Raw genomic sequence first — 13,972 nt, 5'->3', positions numbered from 1 at the left:
CATTTTGATTGGATTTTGCTCGGTCACGTTCTCCTTTTCCCTCCATTTGCCCCTGGCATTAAAATACAGTTAATTTATTCATGACGCGTGTCTTGGCTCTATTTTTTTTTTTTTTTTTTTTTTTTTTTGGACACTGCGCCTCCAGGAACAAAACAAATTATCTAAATGAATACTCAACGTTCGATGCAGGAGAAAAAAAAAAATATAAAGCTTTATAAAACAATATATTGTTTTTTATTATTAGGTTTAGAAATTAAAAAGAAACCCTTCTTTTAGAAACAGGAGAAAGATCTGATAACAAGATCAGGTGTAGAAAGAATACATAGTCCGTGTCAATTTCAATAAGCTTAAAGCAGAAACCCTTTTCTTTTTTCTTTCTTCTTGTCGAAGGAAAAATATTGAAAGAGCAAATCTTGCGGGATAGAAAGAAAAATAACCCCATCGATACACATCTGGGCCCACCTCGACTTCTTATGACTGCGCCACACCCAGCGCATCCCAGCAGGACTATCACTGATAGACAATTCATCCATTGTCTCGAACGTTAGAGTAAAAAGGGGCTGAGAAGAAGAAATTGTTAACGAGTTAAGTCATAGTGCTGATGGAGCCTCAGCTAGGATAAGCAACATCTATGCAGATATAGAGGGGAAAGCTGTTAAATACTAAAAGATACAAAAAGGATAGAATAAACTGAACTACGCAACACTTCTTTTTTAGGAAGAAAAAAAAAGAAGCGCAAGAAAGTAGTGTACCTTATTATTTCTTGTGATAGCCATTCTTGAATGTAATACGTTAGAAGAGATATATTTGTTCAACGGATAAAATAGAGTGTGAAATGGGAATAATAATCCCTCGAGGAGCAGGAGGAATTGTTGCCTTCCAAGGTCCATTTTGTACATGGCTAAAAGAAACATCAGCCTCTTTTAAAAGGAAAATAAAAACAGCGATTAGAAAAACTGACTTAAGCATGCCAGTTCTAACGATAAACGAAATGGAAGGAAAAGGGTGATTGAGAGTGTCCACAATAAATGAATAAACACGATATAATATAAAGAGAGGCTGAGCGTTGAAGATAAGTAGATCAGTGGGTGAATGATCGTTGAAAATAATAGTCTTTACGACTACGGTTGCACACGAAATCCTGAATGTATTGTATCCTGTAGAGAAAATCGATCATCTCCGAGCATCTTTTGATTGTGAAGGATTCCTGCCAATGCCAACGGTTGAATAATTGATAGGTCGAGACTAGATTGAATGTTCTTTGTATACGCTGCGCAGCTGAAAAGTCTGAAGTTGTAACGTTTTTTTTATATATACACGTGTTTTTTTAAGGAGCTATAGAGAGTTGCAAAAGTGAAGAAATTGATAGCGTGTGTCAATTTCAAATAAATTCTGAATTCTGAATGATAACATATTTAAGTCACTGGTAAAACGTACCTCGCGCTCTTCAGGGCATAAAAAAACCCGATCTATGCCACAGAGGTCCAAGTGAACAGTTGATTTCGTGATATCCATTTTTTTTTCTTTTTTTGATTTTTTGATTTTTTTGATTTTTTGATTTTTGGTTTTTTTTTTTTTTTTTTTTTTTTTAGTATAAAATGTAGGCTTTTAAAGACAGAAGTAAGAATTATAAAAAATGAATGAGGAAAACCAAATGAAGTAGAGCTGATCAACTGAATGCTAATGACCAAGTCTAGAACATGAGATGTCCTTGCCATAGGACATTTTCCGAGAGAGGAACGTGGAGACGAGGAAGTAAGGGGATGGCTGTTGTGACAGAAAAAAGACGAAAAAAAAAAAAAAAAAAAAAAAAAAAAAAAACGTTTTAGTAAAAAACCTTTTTATAAGCAAATATATAAAAGTATTGAATACATTAGGAGGGAATAGAAACACAGGTAGAATGCCGCAGAAATGACGAAACGATGCAGAAAAAAAAAGACCAAGTCAGGAAGGACCGAAGGGAGACAAGGGAAAAGTGAGATAAAAAGGAAAGTAACCAAGACAATGGCATACGTGAGTTGATTATAGACAGGTGAGGGACAGGGGTTCAGGTAGACAGGGGTCATAATAAAACATCGGAGTAAGATCTACACGCGCACGCGTTTTTTTTCTCACTTTTTAAGGGATGATTGTTACTGGAATACAAATATTACTTTGTAAACTTTGTAAGGTTAAATTGCACGTCCTCTGCTATCCTCTGGACTTATCCATCATGAAAACCATGATTATGTCGACTATGCAAGGTCAACTCAATACGTCGCTCAAAGAGGGCGAAAATGAAGAAAAATACCACTTTAGGTATAGTCTGTGTTGTAAACCCTTAGTGGATTTGACTGCGTTTCTTCAAACACTTTTAGAAGAGATCAATCTTATTGGACTCTCTCGTAATTAGACAAAAAGAAAAAAATCAGATCCAAAAAAGGAAAAAAAAAATAAGAAGACATCTTTAGTGTTGGTGGCGCTTTATATCAATGGACGAATCGGCAAGTAAAAAAAAAAAAGTCTCTACTTATTAGAAACTAAAAAGGAGAGGGAAAGGTGTAGGAAAGCCTGTTTTGCCATGATACCTTTCATTCCCGACAGAAATCTACTATTTATCCAAAAGAAAAGAGAGAATTTCGGAGCAAAATATTTTGAGACTATGGCCTTTTCTGTGACAACACTGGACGTCCAGTGACAGTATCTAATCGTGTACTCAGCCGTGCCTCCTGCAACGCTGGATGATCAACAGCTTCAATAGGTTTCAATTCTTCAATTAGCGCTTGGTTCTCAAGATTTCCTGAAAGGATGTTCTTCATCGCTAGAATTGCATACTCGCGGAGATCTATTCATTAAAAACCATTGGTAAACGGGGTAAATAAATGCAAAAAAAAATAAAAAAAAATAAAATGAAGTAAAATAAATTAAAATAAAATAAAGTAAAATAAAACAAGGTAGAAATAAAACAAAACAAAACAAAACAAGACAAAACAAAACAAAACGATTTTACAAATTAAAATAAAGAAAAGCAAGGAGTATATTTAGGATACTTGGAGAAGTAGGAGAGAAAAAGGAAATAAAAATGCACCTTGAATTAAAAAGGGTAAAGGCGGAGAGGTAATAGAGACTAAAATGAAAGATATTAAAGAAAAAAAAAGCTGAGGAGAGGAAAAGAACTAGGACGAGAACGAGAACGAGAACGAGAACGGAAAGTAAAATGGGGGCTAGAACAAGTAAGAAAAAAGGAAAATGGAAAGGCAAAAAAAGGAACAAGGAAAAATAAAAGAGTAAAAAAAGATCCAAAAAGAAAAAAAGAAAAAGAAAAAGAGTACTTACATGGATTCACGTCATCTATATTGCACTGGCTCAACATCACAACAAGTCCATTGCATCCCCGTATCAAATCCTGAACATGGCGGGATCGGTATGCTAAATTCCCGACTAGCCTCACAATATCCCGCTTCAACCCCGCAAAGAACGATTGCTGTCCTTGTTTAGTCGATGTGTTTGTGAGAAGTGTCGACGTAGTGTTGGCATCCATGGATTGTGTTGTTGATTCTAAAGTAGGTTCATCACTCTGTGACATGGCCGAAATTGGTTTGGTGACTCGGACCAAACTCTTATCAGCTTGGCGTAAGAGCTCTGTACACAAAACGGTATATTCAGGGGGAGCGGAAGAAATATATGTTGCATGAGTCAATAGCTGAAAACCATTAAAAAAATATAAAAAATAAGAAAAAAGTAATAAAATAAGCAAGAATAAAAAGATTTTTCTTTTCGTCAAATTTACCAATGGAACTCTCCACTAGTCCGTGGTTGACCATCGTCATGTGTTGTACTTTGAACCATTCAGGGACAGGGATGGGTTCACCAACCTGCTCCTCCCTCTCCTTATTTTCCATATCCTCCTTGAGCACATCCTGGACCGAGTACATAACAACTCCGTCGTCAAATAGGCTCAAATATGTAAAGCATCCAAGCAACAGCATCAACCCCGACGACAAGTTCGCTAGTTCCTCAACTTCATGCTGCCCTACACCAGGCTGATCTAAAGTCTCAAAGACTTCTATTGTTAAGGTTGCCACTTTTGTAAATAAGTTCAGCAAAAACACCAATGTTTTCAGACTAACTGGTGGTTCAGTTTCGCTCAATATGTTTGTCGCCCTCTTATGCTGCTGCTTCAGCTCCTGCAAACGCTGATGTTGTTGTTGATGGTGGCTATAGATCCTAGAGTCAATGAATTTGAGCAGAATAACTTGCTCTGCACTCAAGAAGGATTCCTTCTTACCCTCTTTCCTATGGTCGCTCTTTTGCGATCTTGTAGTGATTCCATCACCTTCTACCTCTTCAATCTCAAGTCCTCGAAATTTGGATGCCAACTCTCCAGGGTCCTTTAAGCCATTAAAATCTTTTCCATGATAACGAATACTATATTCCTCCTCATTTTCCCGCCCCTGTGTCTTTAGACTTTCAAATAGCTCTGGCAAATACTCTTGATCAACCAGATGGTTGAAGAAAGTATAAATCATCTCAAAACTTTTGCGATCGTCCTTGCTGACGATCGCATGAGATTCGTTGATGAGCTGCACTAAAAGCTTTTTCCCCGCAACAGTGGAGAAGAGTAAGGTACTAGAAACAAAAGAGAAGGGGGCTAGTGTCAGAGTGGTTTTATGTGTGTGCGCATGAAAACTTTGTTTTTGTAAATGCATTATTACCTGCGCTCCTGCGAATTAAAAATACAGTTATAACAAAGCATGACTGTGCTCAATACAATCGATTCGTCCTCAATAGCCACAAGTGTACTTTATGCAAGAATGAGCCACTGGCAGAGTGTCAACAAGCGGACGAAATTTTCATTTGACGAAAACTAAACCAAACCGTATTGATTCAAAAAAAATAAAATAAAATAAAAATAAAAAAAAAAAATTACCCCACCTTAATAAATTTTGATCACAGCTCGTACTAGGGGCCTTGACTAAAAGGTGCTTCCAGATAAGGTTCTTAGATTGCTCGTTTCCTGTCAATAAATTCGATAAAGTCTGTACCCCCGCCCTTAACATTATAATAACTATTTCGCTCAGTTCAAAAAAAAAAAAAAAACGTCCGATCGGTTAAGGCTTGACATGGCGATGATTGGTTCTTTATTTCTGAGTGTAAAAGATTTACTGTGCTTACATGCTGCGTTTCCGTAGTGAGTGTGGGCTGCTTGAGAAACAACCTCTTGAATTAACTGTGGCAGGCTTGCAGTTCTTTTTTTATTTTTTAAATACAAATTGGATTTATTGGGTCATAAAAATGGTAATTTGAAAGCGTTTGAGAAAACATATGCAGGAATAAATGGGGTTTTACCTTGCATGATTCTGATTATCAGACACGTTTGCAACGCAATTACGAATAATACGAAGCAAACACGTGAGCTGTCCCACATGTTCTGGGTCCAATCCATTTTTGACGACCCCTTTCAATACCATGGCAAGATTCTTCCAAACATTTTCATCTTGACCAAGTTCTAAACTAGAGACCAAAAAAAAAAAAAAAAAAAAAAAAAAAAAAGATGAGAGTACAAAGATTATAAAATACAAAGTATCAGAGCAGCATGATACATTTTTTAGGTACTTCTATAAATCCAACTTGGCTTTTTTTTTTTTCTGGCTAGACCAAAAAGCAACAACTTTTTAATATTTACCGAAAGGCACTGTCCGCCTGCAATCGCTTGGCCACTAAATCCAAGTCCTGGTTCCGAGATGTATCAATAGAACCTATGGCTGCCAAGTGCTGGAGAGCGCTAACTAGCTGATCAGTCGACATGGCTCTTTTCTCTTGTTCCATTGTGCGATGTCAATTTAATGAGCATTCTTTTGTTGATGCTTCTATTTTAAACTTTGCTTCACTTCCATGTGGCTGAGAAGGTCAATCCATTTTAATTTAGTGGCAAATGCCGTTCAGGAAATTCTCATAAAGTTTAAGAAGGGTGGACGACAGAAGTAAAAACGTGTTTAGAGCGGAAAAGAAATAAAAAATTAATATCACCATGACTGAATACTTTGAAGGATCAAAGCGTTTGTTACTGTAGGATATAAACAGTGTCAGTCATTTCCGGCGCCTCTTCTATGCGAGACGCATAGGACTTGCATGTTGACATAAAAAAGGTTATTATCTTATTATGGACCCTATTCTCACCTCATTCCCTGTGCTCACTTTTTTCCTTATATTTCTCTTTCACTCATTCACTCTTTTTTCTAAACCTATTTGATAAGACCATGGTTGAACAGGCAGAGCCACCAGCATTATACCTCTTACTCAAGTAACGGCAAGGCCATTTTTATTATTATTTATTTTTTTTACTTTAATAATATCGTGTCATTATCAATTACTTTATCCCCATTTCCTCCCTCCTTTCCTTCACCAGTACCAGCGACCACAATATAGCGTCACTAAATAGATTCTACCCCAATACTGAAACTCTAGGGACACTATGCTCTTTATGCGATATTTGCTGAATGGCGGTAAGTGATGCGTGATTTTTATTTTGTTCAGGCCAACAAAAGTTGGGGAAGCCATGAGCCCATCCCTCTTTTAAATTTTATTTTATTTGTTGATTGATTTTGCTTAGTCGGAGGAATACTCCAGTTCTCTATGTTGTACCTTATTGGCAAGGCACCTCGAAATTTACCATACAAGCAAGGCTGTACTTCGGCGTTTCTCAATAAAGTGTCCAGACATATGTCTGTTCTACAGAGACGCAAGGTATACGCTCTTGGTGTGTATATACAACATATCCTCCAAAATCTTGGTACACCTGAGCTCCGTAACCAGTGGGCTATTGCTATCTTTGGTGATAAAGTTCAAAACTACCAGCTGTCTCCTCAAGAGCAAGCTCTTTGGGCTGCAGACCAATATTGGGCCAAGTTGGGCTTGGCAGATGTTCGTGGTCCTCAAGGCCACACCTGGAAAGGTTATTGGATTCCATTCCAGGATCAAGTCCATCATGTAAAAGACAGTCAGGGACAAGATCAAGCCCAGAAAGTTGACATCTCAAAAATCAAGGTCGGTCAAGGTTGTGACTTGGTTGTAGTTTGCGCCCATGGTGGTTTGTTTTGCGATGGCTGGCCTCTACAGTGCTTGGACTTTATGAAGCAGGTCATGAAACAGGCTCAAGAGAAGCATAATCTCCGAATCGGCTTCCTTTCACTCGATTACAGTAATTTTTTATTCTTACAAAACAAAAGAAGAAAAAAGGTTAATTCTGCTATATTACTGCTTTGATCTGCCATTGGCTACTTTGGCAGTAATTCTATGGTATTGGTGGGTCATCAAATATGAATTCATCACAATTGATCCTCTATTCCAACTTGCTTTGATCTATTACGTACATGTAGGCCTGTCACCCGAGAAACCTTACCCACATGCATTAGAGGAGTCTCTCGCTGCTTATCGCTCTTTGATCAAAGAATACGGTGTGGATCCCAAACGCGTCGTCTTTGGTGAGCGACTATCGTTCTGCAATATTTGTATCTATTCTGTCCATTACTTTTACTTTTTTGACCAGTATCCTTATTGCTCATCCATTACATGCGAAATGACAATAGCTGGAGAATCCGCTGGTGGTAATATCACGCTCGCACTTGCTCTCAAAGTACGGGATGAATTTAAAGGAGAGCTTGATTTACCTCTGGGTATCTACACTATTTGTCCATACCTTTTCATTTCAGAGCCTTATATTCCTACTCTCTTTGACGTCCTTACACTCGAACTCGCGGAGGCCTGCATTGACAGCTATTCTCAGAGCAGACTTGAAGTTATAGAAAGCCCTTATTTTTCTCCTTTAAATACACAGACATTTGCGGGTTTACCACCAATGTTGCTCTTTTATGGAGGGATCGAAATCCTCCGCCCATCGATGGAACAGTTCGTGGAGCGTTTGAAGGAAGATGGCGTTGCCCATCAGGTGATGATGAAGGAAGGTCGAGGCCACGCTTGGTTTTTGATTGATCCCATATCGACTCCAGAGGATCGCAAAGAAGGCATTGAATGGACAAGCCGGTTCTTGGCTGAGATTTATGTAAACCATCATGGAAGGACATAAAGATAGCAATTTATTTATCGTTTCCATAGTGCACGCCCGGGAGTGTGAACACTGGTGAAAGTCTAATCTGAGACAAAGTAAATGATTAAAAGTCTAAAAACAAAGTTTTCACTGCTTTTTTCACGTAAAAAACAGTCGCGTGCCGCGTAAAATCCTGTAACCTATGAATAATGATGTCCTCATTCGCTAAAGACGACAAGGTCATCCCATGCGCAGCTTTGGTCGACACATTATAATACACTAGAATGAGTGGTTTCAGTAAATAGTTTAATGGGCATGCATCACCTTTCTAAAAAAAAAAAAAAAAAAAAAAAGATGATCAGAACACTCTCCTGGGTCGATTTGTCATCGCACAACTTTTGTGCCCTTCTTCCGCTACTACTCTTCCTTATTCTGGATGGTACATTGGCCTCCCCAGAACCACGCAGGCGAGCGTAATCATGAAATAAAGGGAGGAAAGGGCCATAAAAAAATATAGATCTCAGGTCATACCAACATTCACTTTATGGACGTGAAGAACTTTAATGGCTATGGTATATACTTAGTCTAACTCAACCCTTTGACCATTTTATACGTGTACCACATAAATTTTGGTCCCTGAACTCTGCCTCTAATCCAGAAGCTCATGTGCATGGTGTGGCATTTGAGGCAATAGCATGGTGGTCGCATGACTGCGTGGTGGCGAAGCAATAGGATATCTGCTAGACTTCCATGATTACCTTTTTATTATGGCTATGACAAGATGAACTCAAGGTCCAACTTCTTGTTTCTATAGAATGTTATTACAGAAATCGGAGCAGACGCTTACCGCTGATTACCTTGTCTTCACTGTTTCTCCATTTTTTTTTTTTTTTTTTTTTTTCATCCCTTAAATGTGGCTGTTGCATACTGTTGTCGCCTTGCCTCCTTTATTCTTTTTTTTTTTTTTTTTTTTTTTTTTTTTCTTGTTTCTCCTTGTGCACGTAATTCACTTGTACATCACTTGCGTATAGTGATGCTCCTTCACCAGACAGTAAACGTTTTTTTTTTTTTTTTTTTTTTTTTGGGCCCTTGTATTGCTGTGTTGCTCTAGTCATAAACCGACGGGCTGCATCTGCCTGTCTAATATTCTTTTTTTTACTCGTTGAGGATCATTTTCTTAAAGCCACCTGCAAATCTAGAGATAATTGATAAAGATAAAACTTGCTTCCTTCAATAGAACATTGTCATTCCCCTTTTTGCATTTTTTGTTTACAGATCTCATGTCATCTTTTCATTGCACGTACACAGCAATAAAAACCACAGTTTATAAAAAGAAATTAGTTCATGTATGGCAGCAATCGTCCTCATGTTAGATCCAACCACGTCAAGGTAAATCTTAACATTCACAAAGCCTTCATTTTCCATATATTCTAGTGCATTTCGCACAATGCAAATACTACTTATTCTCTACATGCATGTCTTGTTTAGAGGAAACTAGAAAGCATTTTTTACTTTATTTTATTTTACTCTTACTTTTCATTTCCTTTCTCTCTTTCTCTTTCGTCGCATCCTCTGCTCCTCTTCCTGATCTTCTTGCTTTGTCTTTGCATCATTAGACCTTAATTGCCCCCCCATATCCATCAATCGGTCCATTACATTTGTTTGTCTATACCATTTCATAAGCCTATCTGGACCTCTCTCTTTCATCATCCCAGTGCACAAAGGTAGCGGCTGTTCCAAACAATTAACAAAAAAAAAAAAAAAAAAACTATCGCACATAAGCGTATAATAACTAGTGCTATTCGTTATATCGCCATTATCATCTTGCCCTGTGGAGGGCTATCTACGTTCCACTTACCCCACATTTATCGTCATTATTTGGTCATTGATAATTCCCATTTGGCATCTTTTCTTCTTTTTTATTCCTCATCTCCTCTTTATTATACTTTATTATTTCTTACCTCTCCTTCCCAACTTCTATAAAACAATTAGAAACATCGTCATCTCTATTATTTCGCGTCGTCTCTAATTCTTACTCGTTCTTCCCCTCTTTCTCCTATCATTCTGATCATCCGGTGTGGTGTTGTCGATCTTTTATCCTCCTTCCCCCCTTCTCCTTTCTTCTCTTCGCGCTTGTTATCTCGCTCTCGCGCTCTTTCTCCACATCACAGGCACACAGGCTCAAACACGCAGGCACAGACACGCATTTTCCATTAATATCATTATTACCAAACCATTTTCCTCGTAAAAAGATCATATTCCTAGATCGGGGTTTTCCCTCCAACAACTTTATTCTTTTTGCCGCCACTTTTGCTTTTTATGTATTCTTTTTTTTTTTTTTTTTTTTTTTTTTGCAGGTTAAATAGTCTGCTTACTTCTCCTAATCTACTCGTCAAAATTCAAAAGTGGCAAGACACCCACACCACTGTAAGCAGTAAAAAAAAGATCCATCCTATATCTCAAGTAATATACCGCTGTAGGTACAAACCGCCCTTTTCTACTGCTCTTCCATTATTATTATCATCACCATTGTGAAACATCGCTTCCTATCCATATTCACACATAAAGACACATAAATATACTCTACCCAACCATTCTCTTGCCTTTATACTCTTTCTTAGTCCTTACTCATACTACGGCTATATCCCTAATATTCTTTTTTTAGTATACCAAAGACTCCCTATAACCATTGTTTTCTGTCCCTTGTTTTCTTTCTTTTTCTTTTCTTTTCTCTTCTTTTCTCTCTTTTTTTTTTTTTTTTTTTTTTTTTTTTCTTTTCTGTTATTGTTGTCCATCCACAAAAAAAAAGTCTACAAGGGCTTCAAATCATCTCGATACGAATGCTGCAGTAGCAGCAGTTAGACAGATATTACCATCACCCATGTCATCGGCCCATTCAAGCACACCCTGTCCTCCAGAGGAGATGATTTCTACAACCAATTTATCTTATCCACCCACGCTCTCTATTCCGTCCGTGTCTTATCAATCTAATAGTTATAGTTTGCAATATCGGCAACAGGGCCAAGAGTATCAACATCGTATGCCTCCAACGCGACAGAGGCATCGCAGTTTATCAAATGGAGGAAGCCCCTATGCGATCGCGAGAATATCACAGTGGGAAGGAGAGAGCATGAACAGCCCGACTATGAGGCGAGGACCAAGTCTCCCAATGGCCCAACATCAACTTCAATTGCAACAATATCATCAATACCTTGGCAATATTAATGACAATAACAATAGTAATAATAATAGTAATAATAATAATAGTAGTGATAGTAGTAGTAGTAGCAATAGTCACCAATCTGGCTACACTCACCAGCCAACGATGGGGAATCAGCAATGGAATCATCCCAATTACCGACAACAACAGCAGCAGCAACCATCCATGTCTTCGACACCACCTCCTTTTAATAACGCTCCAGTCGTCAGACACCCACTCTGGCGGTTAGAGTGTTCCTCATGTAAAGCAACATTATGTGAACAAGCAATGCAAGGTCACCTCGTTGGTGACCCATCCAAGAAGTTATTCTCCACAAACCTTGCCATTGGGTAATAGAAAAAGAAAAAGAAAAATCCATTTTATTAGGCATGTGTAGACAGACACCTAGACTAAACACGTGTTTATTTTTTTTCGCTCTACCTTATTTCCATTCAGAGTTCTGGGGCTACCAGACCGACCTGTGTCAATTATTTGTCCCTGTAAATTCCATCTTTTTGCCTGTGCCAGCTGGTAAGTACACATTTTTATATTAAAATATTCAACTTTTATGAACGCTTTAACAGACAAACAATCAAAATGCCATTGCATTGCTAACCTGGTGGTCAATGTAATAAAAAAAAAATAACAATAATTAGTGGGAGTGTCTGCGGCTACAACCTGAGCCAACCGTGTGCTGGATGCGAAACAAACCGGGGGAATGGCCACTTCTGGATCTTTTATGCACAAGAGATTATCGCACATTGGCGGACACTTGGGGATCGTAATATGTTCTGGGATGATCTGCCAACTTGGAATCACAAAGCCGATGGCAATGTCGGACGATGAACGAATAGCTTTTTTTTTTTTATTTTTATTTTTTATTTTTTTTTATTATTATCCCCCCACCAATCCCTCTTCCTTCCTTCCTTTCTTTCTTGCTTGCTAGCTTGCTTCTTGTACTTTTTATTACTTCCCCTTCTTTTTTTTTGACCCCCTGAATCGACTTCATATCGATGTGTCGATCTGCCCAAAAAAAGGCAAAGCAAGAATTAACGTAGAGAGCAAGAGAACAACCAAATCAAACTGTGGATGTGAAAGGAATCCTTTTCTCTTATCTACTTGCCCTCTCTTCCCTAAAACCAAGGCTCGATACTACGGTTATATTAATCGCTTAAACGAAATGTTCAGAATTAGAAATGAAGTGATTAGGCTTCAAGGTTCCCAAAAAAAAAAAAAAAAAAAAAAAACAAACAAACAAACAAACAAACAATAAAAAGAGTTGGTTAGAAGACTTGTTGCCTAGTTTCATTTTTTTGCTTGTAAAAGGGGGTGTGTATGCCAATGAGGTGTATTGCGTGGACTTTCTCTCCTCCCATTTTTTATCCCTTAAGGTTTAAAAAAATCTATACAAATAAAAGATTTTTCTTTTTCCTTGGCTATCCATTCTTACAGTACAGCATCATATGTATACTGTATTTCACACTTTCCGATTACCTTCAGCTTATAGTAAGAACGCGTAGAGCAAATGTGTTGGTCAGAGCGTCGAGATTAGAGTAACACAAGGCTACGCTTGTGCTTTTTATTAAAGTACATGTACATGTACATGTACTAAAAATACAATCAACCCTGTGCATGTAAAAAAAGTAAAAATGGAAAAGAGCGCGTTACACAGATATGGCGTTTAGAGTTATGGACCTTTAGAGATATTAAAGACACCTTTTACTTAGATATCTTTTACTGTTAATGGGTTTGTTGTATTCCTCGCCGAGCTTTTGAAGAGGAAGGACATTGTTATTAAAAAAAAAAAGAAATTATTCAAATGGTGATAATAAAGAATGTGAAAGATCATGTTTCTTTTTTCATTAAAAAAGGATTTGCAAATAACGCGTTGTGATTGGGTCTGTGTTGTAAGATTCAGGGCATCAACAAACAAGCATGGCGGTATAAACTGAGCTTTAAGGAAAGTATTCCCTGGTTATAGATTCATTTGAGTATTTTTTTTTTTTTACTTTTATTATATGCAATCCAGAGCAGAGTTATAGCTATTCCTATTGAAGCAATAGAGCAACCACTGCTAAGACTTTCAATGTAAATCTCTCAATGGAGTATTAATAGCTCTCTTCTCCTATATCTATATCTCTGAATGATCTTTGTAAATACAAGTTGTATTTTAGTATGTTCAATTGAAAGTATCATGGTGTAACAACGATATATATCGTCCTTTTGACCTTAACTGGAAAATGACTGTCCAACTCCCCCGTTAGGCTCGATTTGAGAACCACTTGGTGCTCTCAATATTTGGGGCTAAATTTATACAGTCTCTCCTAATCTTTAAACATATTTATATCGCCTATTCTTTAAACATGTATAATATATATATATATTTATACCCAAGAACAGGGTGCATGGATCAGCCTATAAAAAAAAAAAAAAAAAAAAAAAAAACGTTAGACTAGAATGTTAAAAAAAAAAGTTATTGCTCAGATTGCCGATGGCTGGGCTGGGCTGGATAGGGATAGATGATGTATTTTTATATACCTCAGAAAGCTACCAGCCAATTGCTGTAAAAGAAAAAAAAATAGGACAGATTCTAAAAAACCATAGTTGATCTGTGGGTATGCGAATAAAGAAATATTTACCATTGCCCAAGAGTAGGACAGATACGATAGAAAGCTGGTATAGGTTAAGATGGAACAATGATAGTCCAATAAACTATGGGTCGTCCTAACTCATGTTGCGGTCCACGC

The 13,972-nt window shown here is 37.5% G+C and overlaps 4 protein-coding genes across 4 annotated transcripts; 2 read left to right on the top strand and 2 right to left on the bottom strand.

The window, feature by feature from the left end:
- Positions 1-203: 203 nt before the first annotated feature.
- BCR41DRAFT_165392 (hypothetical protein) lies at positions 204-621 on the bottom strand. The gene has a single exon (XM_022019679.1). The coding sequence runs from the start codon at positions 527-529 to the stop codon at positions 254-256; it is 276 nt and encodes a 91-aa protein (XP_021877685.1). The 5' UTR covers positions 530-621; the 3' UTR covers positions 204-253.
- Positions 622-2,448: 1,827 nt separating this feature from the next.
- Positions 2,449-5,954, bottom strand: BCR41DRAFT_389102 (spinocerebellar ataxia type 10 protein domain-domain-containing protein). Its single transcript, XM_022028087.1, has 8 exons — positions 5,666-5,954; positions 5,329-5,493; positions 5,155-5,228; positions 4,915-5,047; positions 4,695-4,781; positions 3,770-4,608; positions 3,316-3,621; positions 2,449-2,824 (listed from the first exon to the last, which is right to left on the bottom strand). Exons 1-8 carry the CDS (start codon positions 5,806-5,808, stop codon positions 2,640-2,642), a joined length of 1,932 nt encoding a protein of 643 aa, XP_021877684.1. The 5' UTR covers positions 5,809-5,954; the 3' UTR covers positions 2,449-2,639.
- A 748-nt stretch (positions 5,955-6,702) lies between these two features.
- On the top strand, positions 6,703-8,065 carry BCR41DRAFT_399959 (Alpha/Beta hydrolase protein; the record flags this gene model as incomplete). Its single annotated transcript, XM_022029109.1, has 3 exons — positions 6,703-7,180; positions 7,359-7,463; positions 7,569-8,065. The coding sequence occupies 3 exons, from the start codon at positions 6,703-6,705 to the stop codon at positions 8,063-8,065; spliced, it is 1,080 nt and encodes a 359-aa protein (XP_021877683.1).
- Positions 8,066-10,907: 2,842 nt separating this feature from the next.
- Positions 10,908-12,071, top strand: BCR41DRAFT_399958 (FAM72 protein-domain-containing protein; the record flags this gene model as incomplete). The annotated part of the gene is made up of 3 exons (XM_022029108.1): positions 10,908-11,575; positions 11,682-11,756; positions 11,882-12,071. The coding sequence occupies 3 exons, from the start codon at positions 10,908-10,910 to the stop codon at positions 12,069-12,071; spliced, it is 933 nt and encodes a 310-aa protein (XP_021877682.1).
- Between the last annotated feature and the right edge of the window lie 1,901 nt (positions 12,072-13,972).

The sequence above is a fragment of the Lobosporangium transversale genome, assembly GCF_002105155.1.
Source record: "Lobosporangium transversale strain NRRL 3116 chromosome Unknown BCR41scaffold_44, whole genome shotgun sequence".
Taxonomy (NCBI): Eukaryota; Fungi; Mortierellomycota; class Mortierellomycetes; order Mortierellales; family Mortierellaceae; genus Lobosporangium; species Lobosporangium transversale.
This window is presented reverse-complemented; position numbering and strand designations above follow the sequence as displayed.